At 40.4% G+C, this 14,827-nt stretch overlaps 1 protein-coding gene across 2 annotated transcripts in view; it reads left to right on the forward strand.

Moving 5' to 3' along the window:
- fam219aa (family with sequence similarity 219 member Aa) overlaps positions 1-14,827 on the forward strand; it is an 89,077-nt gene that overhangs the window by 12,503 nt on the left and 61,747 nt on the right. For both annotated transcript variants that reach the window (XM_038790654.1, XM_038790655.1), the window contains exon 2: positions 8,589-8,688. In XM_038790654.1, the coding sequence (XP_038646582.1) occupies positions 8,589-8,688 (100 nt within the window). The remainder of the gene's footprint in view (positions 1-8,588; positions 8,689-14,827) is intronic.

Raw genomic sequence — 14,827 nt, forward strand, 5'->3', positions numbered from 1 at the left:
AAACCTATGCAGACACAGGGAGAATGTGTAGACTCCGCACAGACAGTGGCCCAAGCCAGGAATTGAACCTGGGACCCTGGAGCTGTGCTACCCACTGTCACCATGCCGCCCTCACGCTGGTGACGTGATGGGGTTCACACCAGTGACGTGAGGGGGTTCACACCGGTGACTGACATGACGTGTATGATAGGTATGAAAGTAAGGGAGGTAGCCTGCAGGTTAAATTAATAGGCAAAAAGCATTGGCAGGTTGGTTATAATGTGGGAAAATGTGAACTTGTCCACTTTGGTAGAAAGAATAGAAAAGCAACATACTATTTAAATCATAGAATTTACAGTGCAGAAGGAGGCCATTCAGCCCATCGAGTCTGCACCGGCTCTTGGAAAGAGCACCCTACCCAATGCCAACAACTCCACCCTATCCCCATAACCCAGTAACCCCACCCAACACTAAGGGCAATTTTGGACACTAAGGGCAATTTATCATGGCCAATCCACCTAACCTGTACATCTTTGGACTGTGGGAGGAAACCGGAGCACCCGGAGGGGACTGTGGGAGGAAACCGGAGCACCCGGAGGAAACCGGAGCACCCAGAGGAAACCCACGCACACACGGGGAGGATGTGCAGACTCCGCACAGACAGTGACCCAAGCCGGAATCGAACCTGGGACCCTGGAGCTGTAAAGCGATTGTGCTATCCACAATGCTACCGTGCTCAATGGAGAGATATTGCAGAACTCAGTAGTACATAAAGGTCTGGGTGTCCTGTACATAATCCAAAAACATTAGTATGCAGGTACAGCAAATGATTAGGAAGGCAAATTGAATATTGGACAAAACAAATGAAATTAATAGCCTGGAACAATCCTACCAAAAGAAGTCTGTAATATATTAAGTTATATACCTGTTTTCATCATTCTGTTCAATTATTTGCAGAAACACAAATGGTCAGTGAAATGAGAATTTAACATTAAATCAAAATGCAAATATAATTTAGCTTTACTATTTTAAGTTTTAAAAAAGATTGCATTTCTATAGCTATGAAAATGTCTGAAGAGGCATTTCAGGAACACTGCCAGGCAAAGATCGGTGCAAATCCAAAGCTTTATAAATGCAAGTTTTCTTTCATCAGCAAACCATCTCCCTTTTAAACCAAAGAGGAGAAATCTTTTTCTTTAAAGGGTTTATCAGTATGTGGAATTCTCTTCCCCAGAAAGCAGTGGAGGCTGGATGATTGAATTAATTCAAGGCTGAGTTAGATAGATTTTTGATAGACAAGGGAGTCCAGGGTTTTGGGGGGCAGACAAGAAAGAAAATGGTCTTATTGAATGGCAGAGGTAGTTCAAAGGGCTGAATAACCTACTCCTGCTCCTATGTTCCTGTGAAAATCTGAATCAAAAATGGCTGTGACTAGTGAAAACTGAAATCATGTAAGGGATCCTCATTGTCATTGCCAGCATTTCTCCTTTAAGTAGAAAACAAGGGGGCAGCACGGTGGTGCAGTGGGTTAGCCCTGCAGCCTCACGGCGCCGAGGTCCCAGGTTCGATCCTGGCTCTGGGTCACTGTGTGGAGTTAGCATATTCTCCCCGTGTTTGCGTGGGTTTCTCCCCCGCAACCCAAAGATGTGCAGGCTAGGTGGGTTGGCCACACTAAGTTGCTCCTTAATTGGAAACAACTGAATTGGGTACGCTAAATTTAAAAGGAAAAAAAATACGTAGAAAACAAATCAAACTAATAGATTATATAGTATGACTGATCAACTGAATTACTCAGTAGCTCCACCTCTAAATCAGAAACTGTTTTCAAGATGGAGTCTGAAACTTGAAATTGTAATCCCGAGGGACAAACAAGAATAATACTGAGAAGTAGGCGTTTTGGTGATGCTACTGATCTGATGAGATAGAACAGTGAGTACGTTTCACTTCTAATGGATAGATTTATTTGAGTATGCCACTGGCTCTTCCATCAACTAACATTACCCAAATCAGGTAACAGATGTTTTCATCACGTTGCTTGTCATTTCTCCCAACCGTAATATCCTATTTGGTCCAGATCTGCTCTTATCGCAAAAAACGCTTTTATCACCTGCCTATCTCTGGCCCGGCCTCAGCTTTTCTGTTGCTGAAGCCGTCAACCAATCTATTATCTTGCACGTTGAATATTCCGTTGCACTTCTGGCTAGTCTTCATTAACTTTAGCATATATAAAACCCCGGTGTTCGTATCCTAACCTAAACCAAGGCTTGTTCATCCATTACTCCTGAACTTACTGATCTATATTGGCTCCAGGTCTTCAGCAGCCTTGTGTATTTTTTTTCCCGTTTAAGCAAAGCCTTGGTTTCCTTTTGTTCATATCTATTTGTGGTCTTCCTGCTTCCTATCTCTGTGTGCTCCTCCCTGTTTACAATCCACCATAAACTGTGTTTCCCTAGTTCTCGTCTTGTGCAAGCCCACCAACTTTGCTTCCCTGCCCACAGACATGCTTTTTCCCTATAGAAGGCCAAAGATTTGGAATGAAATGAGTAAAACCCCTTGCCCCTCTCTTCTCCTTTTGAGGTAACAACTTGCTTGTATGATAGTGTCTATTACATATAAATGCGACAAGAGCATTATGAAACAAATTTTGACACCAAGCCACGGAAGATGTTTTGCCAAAGGATTGATTTTAAGGTGTATCTTAAGAGGAAAGAAATGCAGAGGTTTAGGAGGAATTCCAGAGGTTTAAATCTCGGCAACTGAAGGCCTGGCAGCCAATGGAGGAACGATTATCAATGGGGATGCTGAAGAGGCTAACATTGGCAGATGGTTATCGAGCTGGTATGGGCTATAGATATAAAGAGCAAGACCATGGAAGGATTTGAAAACAAGGATGTTAATTTTACAACTGAGGCTTTTCTTAACTGGGAACTATTGCAGCACAACAGGTACAGGGATGAGGATTACATGAGACATGGTGTGAGTTAGGATAAAGGCAGCAGGGCTTCGAATGAGCTTGAGTTCACAAGGGTGGAGATGGGAGGCTGGACAGCCTCTTTGACCAGACCTGAACCATCTGTCCTAATATCTATTTTAGATTTGTATTGATTTTTGTCCGATAATCCTTGTGGAAGGCCTCTTGGGACATTTCCCTGCATTTAAGAAGCTTTCGAGATGCAATTTAAAAAAAAAAAAAATTAACTAGTGAAGCTACAATTATATTTTCACTGTTTAAATTTGTTAATTTTTAATGTCACTAGTGAAAATTGTTCATCGTGTTTCTGTAAGGTATTGAATAGAATAATGAAACCAAGTCAAGTATATAACTAAATATAATATAGAATCCTTTTAGTAAGGAGTTTTCCAAGCAATTAATTGAATTTGCTTTATCATTAAAACACTGCATTGATTGCCAAAAAGCAATAAAATGCCTCCTTTTGAAAACATATATACTTCTGGAAGTTTATTACTGTGATTTCACAAGTAGATTGATTTGCATCTAAATTAATGTGGGTTTTTACAATGTTAAACAATTTTGATTTTTTTTCCCCTTAGGGAAAGAGTGGAGAAATCATTCTTGAAAAATGCATGAGAACCTGACATAGACAAATTTTAAGTGAGTGGGTAAAACTATTGCATTCCTCCATTTCTAGCCTCTTGTGCACCCCTGATTTTAATCTCTCACTGGTAGTAGAAAAATAGTGTGGGGAAGTGTGAGATCTTTGGACACAGGAAAGATAAATTGGAGGCTTTTTTTGTTGAATGATGAGTAACCAAGAGCTGTAAAGGAGCAATGAAATCTGGGAGTCCAAGTTCACAAATCAATAAAAACTATTAGAAAGGCAGAAAAAAAAACAAAGATTTTTAGATGAGAAGTCAAACCTATACCCCACGTATCCTTTCATATGAATGTAAAAGATTCCATGTTACCATCTCAAAGAACAGAGAATTTAGCCCTTGTGCCCTGGCACGTCCATCAGCCAATGACTATTATGCTTTATTTTGTAACCACCTTGCTGTTTAAAAATAAATACTTTAAACAATAGAATGACTCCTCAAGACTTCACATTTTCTTTCAACAAAGCAAACTTTATATAAAATAATTGAATAACATAACCACTATTAACGTATGGTTAATAGCTACATATGTTACACATTTCAGTTTATTTCTTACTTTCCCAACAATTCTCTTGTAGAGAATAATTAAAATTATATACTTGAAATTATTTACTCCTGCAGGAGCCAACCAGAAGTATGTCACATTCCTCAGAATTCTCTTCAGCTGCAGCATCTCAGAGATAAAACTTTCATTTGCCATCTCTTGACTGGATGCCTCAGTTCCTTGTTCTGGTTACTTTTCCACTACCACGCCATCTGTTTGTTACTTTCTTTGCTACAAGACTCTGTGGAGACTGCATAAATTCTGTAGCATTGTAGAGATTTAAACCACTGTGGATTCTTTCACTAATTTCAAGCTGGGCAATCTTGCCACTCTGTTCCTTCACAAAATTAAAACCCATATTAAGCCTCAATTGTGTTCTACATCAGTGTTTTCCAAACTTTTCTTCCGGGGACCCATTTTTACCAAGCAGTGAACCTTCGGGATCTAACCCAGCTGACCTTCGCGGTCCATGCTGGCCGACCTTCGCGGCCCACCCATTTTCTCTGACCTTGTTTGCTGCTGACAAAATGGAGGAATCGCAATCGTGCCCAAAGCATGCGATGTCAATGTTTGGAAGGCGTGACCTGCTCTCTGCCTCCCTTCAGGCAGGAAGATTACATAGAATTTTTTTTTTAATCTTCTGCGTCTCCGACTGCACAAATATGTGGGCAACAGCAGGCTTTTTTTTTACAAGTTATGGGGGGGGGTTATTTGATAAAGTTTAACAGGGAAAAAATGCAGATACTGAAAATGTTTTCATCCTCTAGAAATTGGAGGTTCACCACATTTCACCTAAATACTACAATTAAAAATGTAAAAAAATAAAAGACACTTGAAAATCAATTAATTAATAAAGCCTCCAAATACGACCTTTGTTTTGGAATGTTTAAAAATCCAGATTTAAAAAGTTGACATCTCTTGGTTGAAGTTACAGCTGTGGTGAAACCATCGTTGGATCACTCACCATTCTGGGAGTAAGAAACTCCCACTTCATCAACATCAAACTTCAGAAAACAACCAGTCACAACATTTCCCCGAACTTTTTGCAGCCGGCTTTTAACAATACCGGCTGTGAATGGCCTTCAAAAAGGCTGCGACCAGATTTTTAAAAATGCGCCCGCACTGCGCATGCGTGTCCGCTCATCGCTGCGCGTGTGCAAGACTCTGATTTTTTTTTTTTATATGTTCGTGGCCATTTTGAAGGCCACTTGCAACCAGTATTATTAAAAGCCAGCTGTTGCGAGCGGATGTGCACGATCGGGAGCACCGCGACAGGTGGCTCCACGACCCTCCCGACACCCACCTGCAGGTCGCGCTCCCAACTTTGACGATGTTTATTCTACATGGTCAATTATGAAGTTAGTTTTTCGCTCGATTACAGTGCAGGTCTATTTAACTGCTATTTACTTTGTCCATCCTCAAACCACTCGCAATCAACTCTCAGCAAAAGCACCCAGATGAATTGAAGCCAGGGAACTACCCACCTATGTCGCCTGCTCTGGGATGCCCCAACTCCTTCTTAAACAAACATGGGTCACCTCTTGAACTACTATTTCTTTAAATGTTTGGCAATCTCTGAAGCCCAAAATTGTAATTACCTTCCCTTATAGCTTTAATATTCCCAGAATTAAAAATGACCTCCAATATTAATCTGAACCATTAACTAATTAATTATTTGCAATTCATACAGGCACTTGTACAGGCCACATATGGCAGAGCTTCAGGTTGAGATGGGATTTCGGGGTTGGGTGCTCAGGCAGCAGCAGCGGCTGTGGAGCTCAGACTGATTTCTGACTGAGGTGTTGGGAAAACAAAGGTAGTTTTGGATTTGTTTATTGTCATGTGTACCGAAGTACAGTGAAAAGTATTTTTTCTGCAAGCAGCTTAACAGACCATTAAGTATATGAAAAGAAAAGGAAATAAAAGAAAATACATTTCTTTTAAGGGATTTATATTTGTATTGGTAAACATAGTTTTAAGTGGGTTTTATTTAATGTTTCTGTGCCTGGGAGGGTAAAACCTATAGTTAGATTCATGCAGGACAAAGGTGTGTGTATGTTTGGGAGTTGGTTAAGTTCCAATTGTGTTTAGAGAGGTTTATGGCATGAATAATAAATAAAAAGCATAAGCATGTAACTGTTGCTTAGAAACTGGGGTCTTGCAGAGCAGCTTTTTTAGTTTAGCTAATTTGTGGGGGCTGGTGATGCGTTGTGAGAGAGAAGACAGTACTCACAGCTCTGCTAGAAGCAGTTGGTTTAGAAAACTAGACAGGGAACACCTCTCAGCTTTGCTAGAAGAAACGCCATACATTGAAGTAATCATTAAGAAAACAAATGCAGAGCTCAGAAGAGCAGCTCATTAAGTAAACTACAGAAATGAAGAGATGTAACCAAGAAGTCTGGAGTTAAGTGAACAGAGACCAAGATATTGTTCAGGCGGATTTAAGAAAGAGTAAGCAAGGCATTCTGAGTTAGACATAATTGTAGTAACCCAGTTAAAGTGGGACAGCAGCCTTTAAAAGTAAAACAAACATCTGAAGCCATGTTAATACAGTCTGAGAGTCAAGAGTTGAGGCAAATGTTTGCGCAGCAGTCACAACAAAGGCATCCTAAAGATGTAAAATCCTGAACTGGATTCACTGTTAAAAGTGGAGCAGATGCTTTGTTTAAAAGTATTATTTGGATGGCCTGGCCTGGATTCCGGAATGCAAACCACTAAGGGAAACATTACCCAAATCAGGTAACAAATGAGTTTGGAACTCTCACTGATGATCATCTGGGGAGGGTATTCTGAGGAGACATCCACAAAAAATCATTTGGGATTCAGATTGGAGCGAGTGGTATTTGCCTACAGTATGCCTAAAAGGGACTTTGTGTTAATGAGACCATTGTAGATTAAGATGTAGTTTGTAATGTATGTAATCCTAAACCTGTGATTAATTGTTAAGCGAAGGGGGCAGTAAATGCATATTGTATCATAATCCAATTTTTTATCTTTACTGAAAGTTTTATTTCCTTGTTCAAACTATTTAGGAGTCCTGTGAGACTGTTCCTCCACGTTTTATTTTTTAAAAATAAAATGAAGTTAGTCCTTTGAGCCAGGGTTAAATTCTGGGATCTTCCTGTCCAGTTATAACATCAATTGGGATTGTAACAGAGTCCCCTTTAAATCCTCATGACATTTTGGTGGGGAGGGCCTAATGGACTGCAACCTGAGGTCCACTTGCTGCTGCATGGAGTGTCACCTGGCAGAAGCACTGCCATGCGGAAGCACAGTGGATAATCTTGGGGCAGCACCTCCAGAAAGATTCACTAGTTTGGAGGGAGATTGAAGATTCACTTGAAAGACATTAATGCTTCATGGGTTACATGATGAGAGCACATTGTACTATTGCATTAACCTTTATTCCCTGCAGTGCGGCATGGTGGCACAGTGGTTAGGACTGCTGCCTCACAGTGCCAGGAACCTGACTTCAAGTCCGGCCTTGGAGTTTGTACGCTCTCCCCGTCTCTGCGTGGGTTTCCTCCGGGTGCTCCGGTTTCCTCCCCCAGTCCTCCCACAAATGTGCGGGTTAGGTGGATTGGCCATGATATGTTGCCCTTTAGTGTCCAGGAATGTGCAGGTTAGATTAGATTACAGGGGTAGGTTGGGATGGGCATAGGTGTGGACCTAGGTAGAGTGCTCATTTGAAGGGTTTGTGCAGTCTCAATGGGCCGAATGCCCTCCTTCCGCACTGCAGGGATTCTATGATAAAAGATTGAGGAATGTTCTAATCCGCATAGTCAGATTAGCAAAGATGCTGATAAACTATTTCCTTTGCTGGGGCAATCAAGAAAAAGGGGATGTACATTTAGTTTAAGACCTAAGCCACCCCAGAGAAAAATGAGAAAGCACATCTTCACACAAGGTTAGTAGACAACTGGACCTTTTCCCCAAAATGTCTGCAGTTGATAGCACATTCACATTAAGCCTTTAAGAGGATTTTCACAAAAGCAAAATACTGCAGACACAGGCAATCTGAAATATAAGCTGAAATTGCTGGAAATATTCAGCAGGACTGACATCTATGGAGCACAAAACAGGGTTCTGATCAAATACTTTTGTCATAACAGAGGTTTTTATTTAGTTCAGGTTCTCGAGGGTTATGGAGCCAAGGCAGGTAAATGGAGTTGGGATAAATGGGCTGTGATCAGTCAAGAGCTAATTTAATGGCAGAGAAGGTGCCAGGAGCTGAATGGCCTATTCCTGTTCCTCTGTGGAAATCAATCTGGCAAGTGTTTATGCAAGCATTATGCTAATTGATATAAAGTCGCTGACCTTCAAAATTTGTTTGAGGTACGCAAGCCGTTAAGCAACGTTATTGTGTCATTTGCTCTTTACACAGTTCTTCAAAATATTGCTCAACATACTTTTAGATACTAATAGTAATACACTTTATCATTCCAAACAGGATCCCACAGCCACCTCTATCTCTGAAGGTGAGTGTGACACCCGAGAAGGTGAGACTGTGACAATGAATTACAAGCCATCCCCACTGCAGATGAAAATAGGTAAGCTACAATGTTTAAATATTAGTTTTGTTTAATACTGTTTCTGTTATGGGAAAATTATTGGTTATTTCCTTGTTCACATTTAGTACTGAACGACCTGTTTTTGACATGATGACACTTCAGTTGAACTGAACATCGTACAATCTGCTTGCTAGTTTTTTTTATTGTGGCACAGGTTTGCTGCAGGTTCATTCCCATGGGCACAGTACACATTTATTGCTGTAAAATGGCTTTACATTTAGTTCACTGAACGTGAGGAAAATCCCAGCTCTGAAATTGCTTTTGTTGTGGAATTACATATAGAAATTTGAAGAACTTTCTATTATGCTATTTTCCTCTATTTACCAAGCACGGTAAAATACAAGTGTATGTTTTTTTTTGAAAGTACACTATATCCAGCTCAACTAACTTGATACAAAGCACCTGTGGTATAAACATTGAAAGTTTTGCAGTTTTAAACAAAATGTTTACTTCGCTTCAGTATATTGTGGCAACTGGTGCATTTTATATAAGTTGCTGTAAATATAGATATTATTGTCTTGTCCAATTAAACCTTATAGACTATTTTTCCAACATGACGGGAGTTGATACAAATCCCTGACAGGTCCAAACAATCAAGCATATGCCTTCTGCTTAACTGGTTAGATTGAGCTCTGAATCTTGACAATATTTGAATTAAATTTAGTTGAATAAAAGTGCACAGTAGATTTTCCTATCCAATTGTTTTGTAACTACAAAGCATATAGTCCATTTGAGGGCAATATTATGGAAGAGGGAGGAATGAGAAACTGAAGTGTTGACCATCAACACCTAGGTAGAGTGCTCATTTAAAGGGTCAGTGCAGTCTCGACGGGATGAATATCCTCCTTCTGCATAAACTATTTCCTCTGCTGGAACAGTCAAGAAAAAGGGGATGTACGCTTAGTTTTAGTGCTAGGCCACACCAGAGCAAAATCAGAAAGCACATCTTCACACAAGGTGAGTAGACATCTGGCACTTTTCCCCAAAAAGGCTGTACCTAGTTGTGGTTCTGTACTTAGTCTTCAAAACTGTACAGAATTGGTTGATAAAGGTGGATCACATAATGTGGAAAATTATCTGTTCAGTGAGTCTTCAAGGCTGATGGCATTGGTTCACTTTTTCCCATCCCTCAGCTAGTAATTTTGTATATTTCACATCTGTGCAATACAAGAATTATTTTGCAGTCAACAAGGTATTCATCTTTTACGAACCATTTTTGTCCATGGCTAGTTATGGTGACTTTTTTAAATAAAATTCTTAAATTTATTTTTTCCTTTGGTGTGCACATGTACTTTCTTTCTCTCTCTGCCTCCTTTTTAATTTCTGTTTGGCTGACATTTCATTTACATCATAAATTTGAAAACACTGAACAAGTTACAGTATAGTGTTTGAGTTGGTTTCAGAAGGGCATGAAATGGGAGCTAGGTTAATGGGGAAGCAAACGCCTGCAGTGTACAATACCACCTTAAGCCCTGGTAAAATCAGCATTTCTGTCTCGTTTTGAAATATCATCTAAATCCCATGTTATGATCTGACAGGATGCGGACGTATCTACAACAGAGCCTCTGGCTATGCTGATTGTATTTCCATGGTTGTAGGTTCCTTGTGGGAGTTGTATCCCTCTTAAAAATAAAACAAATAAAAATTGGAGCTGGGGCCCTGGAAGTGATTTGTAGATGAAGCAGTTTTGTCACGGATAAATTCCTATTCTGTATTTGTAGGACTACCACAGTGTCCTTGTGGAGAGAAAGTCCTTTTTTCACATTAAGGATACCGTCCATTGTGGCACTACCACTCTGCTAAATTTGATAGATTTTGAACAAATAGAGCAACTCAAAACCCTAACCATTTACCTTCAGAGAGTTGGAAAGACAGGGGCACCAGATGATTGGGTACATCATCACCTACAAGTTCCCTTCCAAGCCACACATCATCCTGACTTGGGATTATATCATCATTCCTTCAATGCTGTGGGTTCGAAATCCTGGAAGCCCCTTTCTAAAGTATCCCACCAGACGGACTGCAGCAGTTCTCAAAAGCAATTTTGCGTGGGCACAAATGCTGGTCTTGCCAGTGCTATTCACAACCCATGAAAGAATATAAAAAAAGGAGAAATAGTGAATTTGCTTTTTCACTGTTCCAGTTTGCATGTGTTATGATATTCATTTACATTGTCCCAGTCACTTTGATTTAACTTCTGAACAAAGGCATGAAACACAGAACATACCCATGACCAATATTGCTTATTAAATATGTGGATGGATCTAGCCAGTTACAGGAACAATCGGCTTTCTTGCAAGTACATTAAAAACATAGAAAATATATATTGTGTTCCCATTGAATTGAAAATGATTACATTAAAACTTGACAGTTTCACTGAATTTCTACAATTCACAAATACAAAGACTAATTTTTATAAAATGCATGCTTTCATCTTTGTAATAGCAGTTTTATCCCACATACTCCAGAACAATAATAGAAATAAAAAATTACACATTGGACTGGCATTTTAGGTTACACTGAAACAATAGCATCATTACATAGTTTTTTTTTCCCCCAGCCTATAAAACATAAAATAACAGCTTTAAATGACACCAGAATTTGTAGTGGAATAGCAAATTGTCCTAACAGTTTTGAGAGTTTGATCTAAATATAACCCAGGTTCTGGTGGTGAATACTTCTGCAGAGCATGTCAGCCCCTTTACCACTGGTCCGTGGATGTATCTGTGAAATGGAATTGGCCAGGGTCAAATTGTTGATTATAAATTCAGACTGATATTACGTTTACTGGATTCACTGGGGGCAGGAAAAAATTTCACAGAGCTTCATTTTCTTAAGTGTTACCTGTTGTTAGTGGACTAAGTTGAACATGACCGGTTTCATGATCTTTGGGTTTCCAAGTTTCTTTTGTTCTTATAAAAAGTTTCATTATCAGCTACAAACATTCCAAGACAAATAGGTTTTGAGCAATTTAGCATAATTTCTACAAGTCAAAAGCCCTTAAAACAATACCATCCATATTTTGGTACTACCTAGACACCTATTGCAATGTCACATACACATTTTATGCATCTATGCAGATGTACAACCTTACACAATGCAACAAATTATTTGGCTAATTTAGGAATAACTTCCTTTTAAGCAATAATGGGAGCTTAGGGTGCAAACATCTGGCGGGATTGTAACAAGTGTGGCAAAAATGGCTGCCGTCTATAGATCCGTTCCTGCACACAATGCTGTGTTTGGAATCTGAAGCCTATTCTCACATCTGAGCACCCTGCCTTAATTATTTAGTCTAATATTTTGAAATGCAGCTCACTAAAGCAATAGCTCCTATGCCACCAACATCCTCCAATTATGGAGAGTTGGATTACTCAACCATTTTAATGATGCAGCCAAACTCACTTAGGCCAATTAGTCAGTCTTCCATTCAAATACTAAACCTGTTTCAAAGAAGTCAGCATCAGTAGTTAAAGTCACAATAAATTGCAGCATTTTGTACTAGTAATTCACTCTGCCGGTGCTCAGTTGGCTATACTACGTGAGATTTGTTGGGTTGTATAAAAGTACAAGTTCAAGTTAACTGTCATTGTATAGCTTGGACAAACTGCTTAATTTTTTTGTGGCTGGATAATATATGTCATCTTTCTGGGTGACAAGTTCCTGGACCCACAAATCCAAATGAACATTAAGCCCACTTAATGATTGCATTTATGTCATGGGTGTAAAACTGTTCTGCTGTAGATTTTCTTTTGCATGTTCTCGTGCTGGCATATTTGCACAGAATGTCGAGTATGATGGCATTGTGTTGTGATACAAAATTGACAATCTATGGTTGGAGTTCAAATCCCGCCACGTAAAACTGAATTCAGTAAATAAAATGATTTGTGGGATACAAGAGCAAAACAAATGGCTATATCGGCTGCCATGAAAACCAAGCGACTCACTGAAGAATTTACCAAAGATAACTAGTCTGTCCTATATATACGCAAATGATTCCAGTCCCTCATTAGTGTACTCTGAAGTGACTGAGCAAATTGTTCAACTAAGGGGAAATATGACCTCACACATGGGAACAAGTTTTTAAGAAAAAGAAACAATCTTTCGTCTATTTCTGAGTTACGTCCTCTCCTACTACAAAGCTGCTTCAGTTCAAGAGTCAACTATGTTGGTCTTGGTATCCTGAATTATGGCAGTGTTCTCAGAATACAGTAAACATTGGCATCCCTTCCCGAAATTGAGTAAGGTTCCACAGAAAACTGAGATTGCATACGTTTAGGCATTTCAGGTGGTTTAGGGGCATAAATATAGCTTCAGGTGACACATGCTGGCGATAGACCACTTGAGTTTCCAGTTTGGATTCTCTGAATACTTGACACTAGTTCACAAATGTTCGTTATTCTACATTTATAGCTGCATTTAAGAGGAAGTTAAATGAAGTAACCAAGGAAAAGGAAACATCAAGAACCGCTGAAAGGTTAAACTGAAGAAAAATGGGAGGGTACTTATGTGGATATAAACATTGATCTCTCTGGACAAATTGTTTATTTTTTCATGGGAATGTGGGTGTCGCTGGTTAGGCCAGCATTTATTGTCCATTCCTAATTGTCCTCAAGGTGCTGTTAAGCTGTCTTTTTATTCATTTGCAGGATGTGGGTATCGCTGATTGGGCCAGCACTTATTGCCCATCCCTAGTTGCCCTTCAGGAGGTGATTACGAGTTGCCGTCTTGCACTGCTGCGGTCCCTGAGGTGGTGATACATCCACAGTGCTGTTAAGGAGGGAGTTTGGGTATTTTGACCCAGGGACAGTGGAAGGAACGGTGATATATTTCCAACTCTGGGTGTAGAGTGGCTTGGAGGGGAACATCCAGGTGGTATGATTCCCAGGTATCAGCTGCTTTTGTCCTTCTAGATGGTAGTGGTCGTAGGTTTGAAAGGTGCTGCCAAAGGAACATTGTTGAGTTCCTGCTATGCATTTTGTAGATGGTACAAAGGGCTTCTACTGTTTGTCAGGGGTGGAGGGATTGAACATTTGTGGAAGGGATAGCAATCAAACAAGCTGCTTTGTCTTGGATGGTGTCAATCTTCTTGAGAGTTGTTGGAGCTGCACTCATCCAGGCAAGTGGAGAGCATTCCATTAAACTCCTGACTTGTGCTTTGTTGATGTTGGACAGACTTTGGGGGAGTCAGGAGGTGAGTTACTCACCGTGGGATTCCTAGCCATTGACCGACTCTGGTAGCCACAGTATTAATATGGCTAGTCCAGTTCAGTTTATTGTGGAGGTGGTGATATTGAATGTCAAGGGACATTGGTTAGATCCTCTCTTGGAGGAGATGATCATTGCCTGATACTAGTGAGGATGTTGCGCCGGTCTTGTTGCATTTGGACATGGACCGCTTAATTATCTGAGGAGTCGCGAATGGTGCTGAACATTGTGCAGTCAACTGCAACCATCCCCATTCTGACCTTTATGATGGAAGGAAGGTCATTGATGAAGCAGCTGAAGATGGTTGGGCCGAGGACACTACCCTGAGGAACTCCTGCAGTGATGTCCTGGAGCTGAGATAATTAACCCCGAATTCCAATTGACTCTAGTTTAGCTAGGGCTCCTTGATGCTGTACGAGGTCAAATGCTGCCTTGATGTCAAGGGCAGTCATTCTCACCTCTGGCATTCAGCTCTTTGGTCATGTTTGAACCAAAGTTGCAATGAGATCAGGAGCTGAGTGACCCTGGCAGAACCCGAACTGAGCGTCCATGAGCAAGTTGGATTTTTCCTGTTTTGTCAGGGCGCACCTATAAGGCACAGGAACAGAATTAGGCCACTCGGCCCATCAAGTCTGCTCCGCCATTCAATCATGGCTGATATTTTTTTTTTCATCCCCATTCTCCTGCCTTCTCCCCATAACCCCTGATCCACTTATTAATCAAGAACCTATCTGTCTCTGTCTTAAAGACACTCAGTGATTTGGCCTCCACAGCCTTGTGCGGCAAGAGTTCCACAGATTCACCACCCTCTGGCTGAAGAAATTCCTCCTCATCTCTATTTTAAAGGTTTGTCCCATCAGTCTGAGATTATGCCCTCTGGTTCTAGTTTTACCTACTAGTAGAAACATAC

Source organism: Scyliorhinus canicula, chromosome 3, assembly GCF_902713615.1.
Source record: "Scyliorhinus canicula chromosome 3, sScyCan1.1, whole genome shotgun sequence".
NCBI classification, from domain to species: Eukaryota; Metazoa; Chordata; class Chondrichthyes; order Carcharhiniformes; family Scyliorhinidae; genus Scyliorhinus; species Scyliorhinus canicula.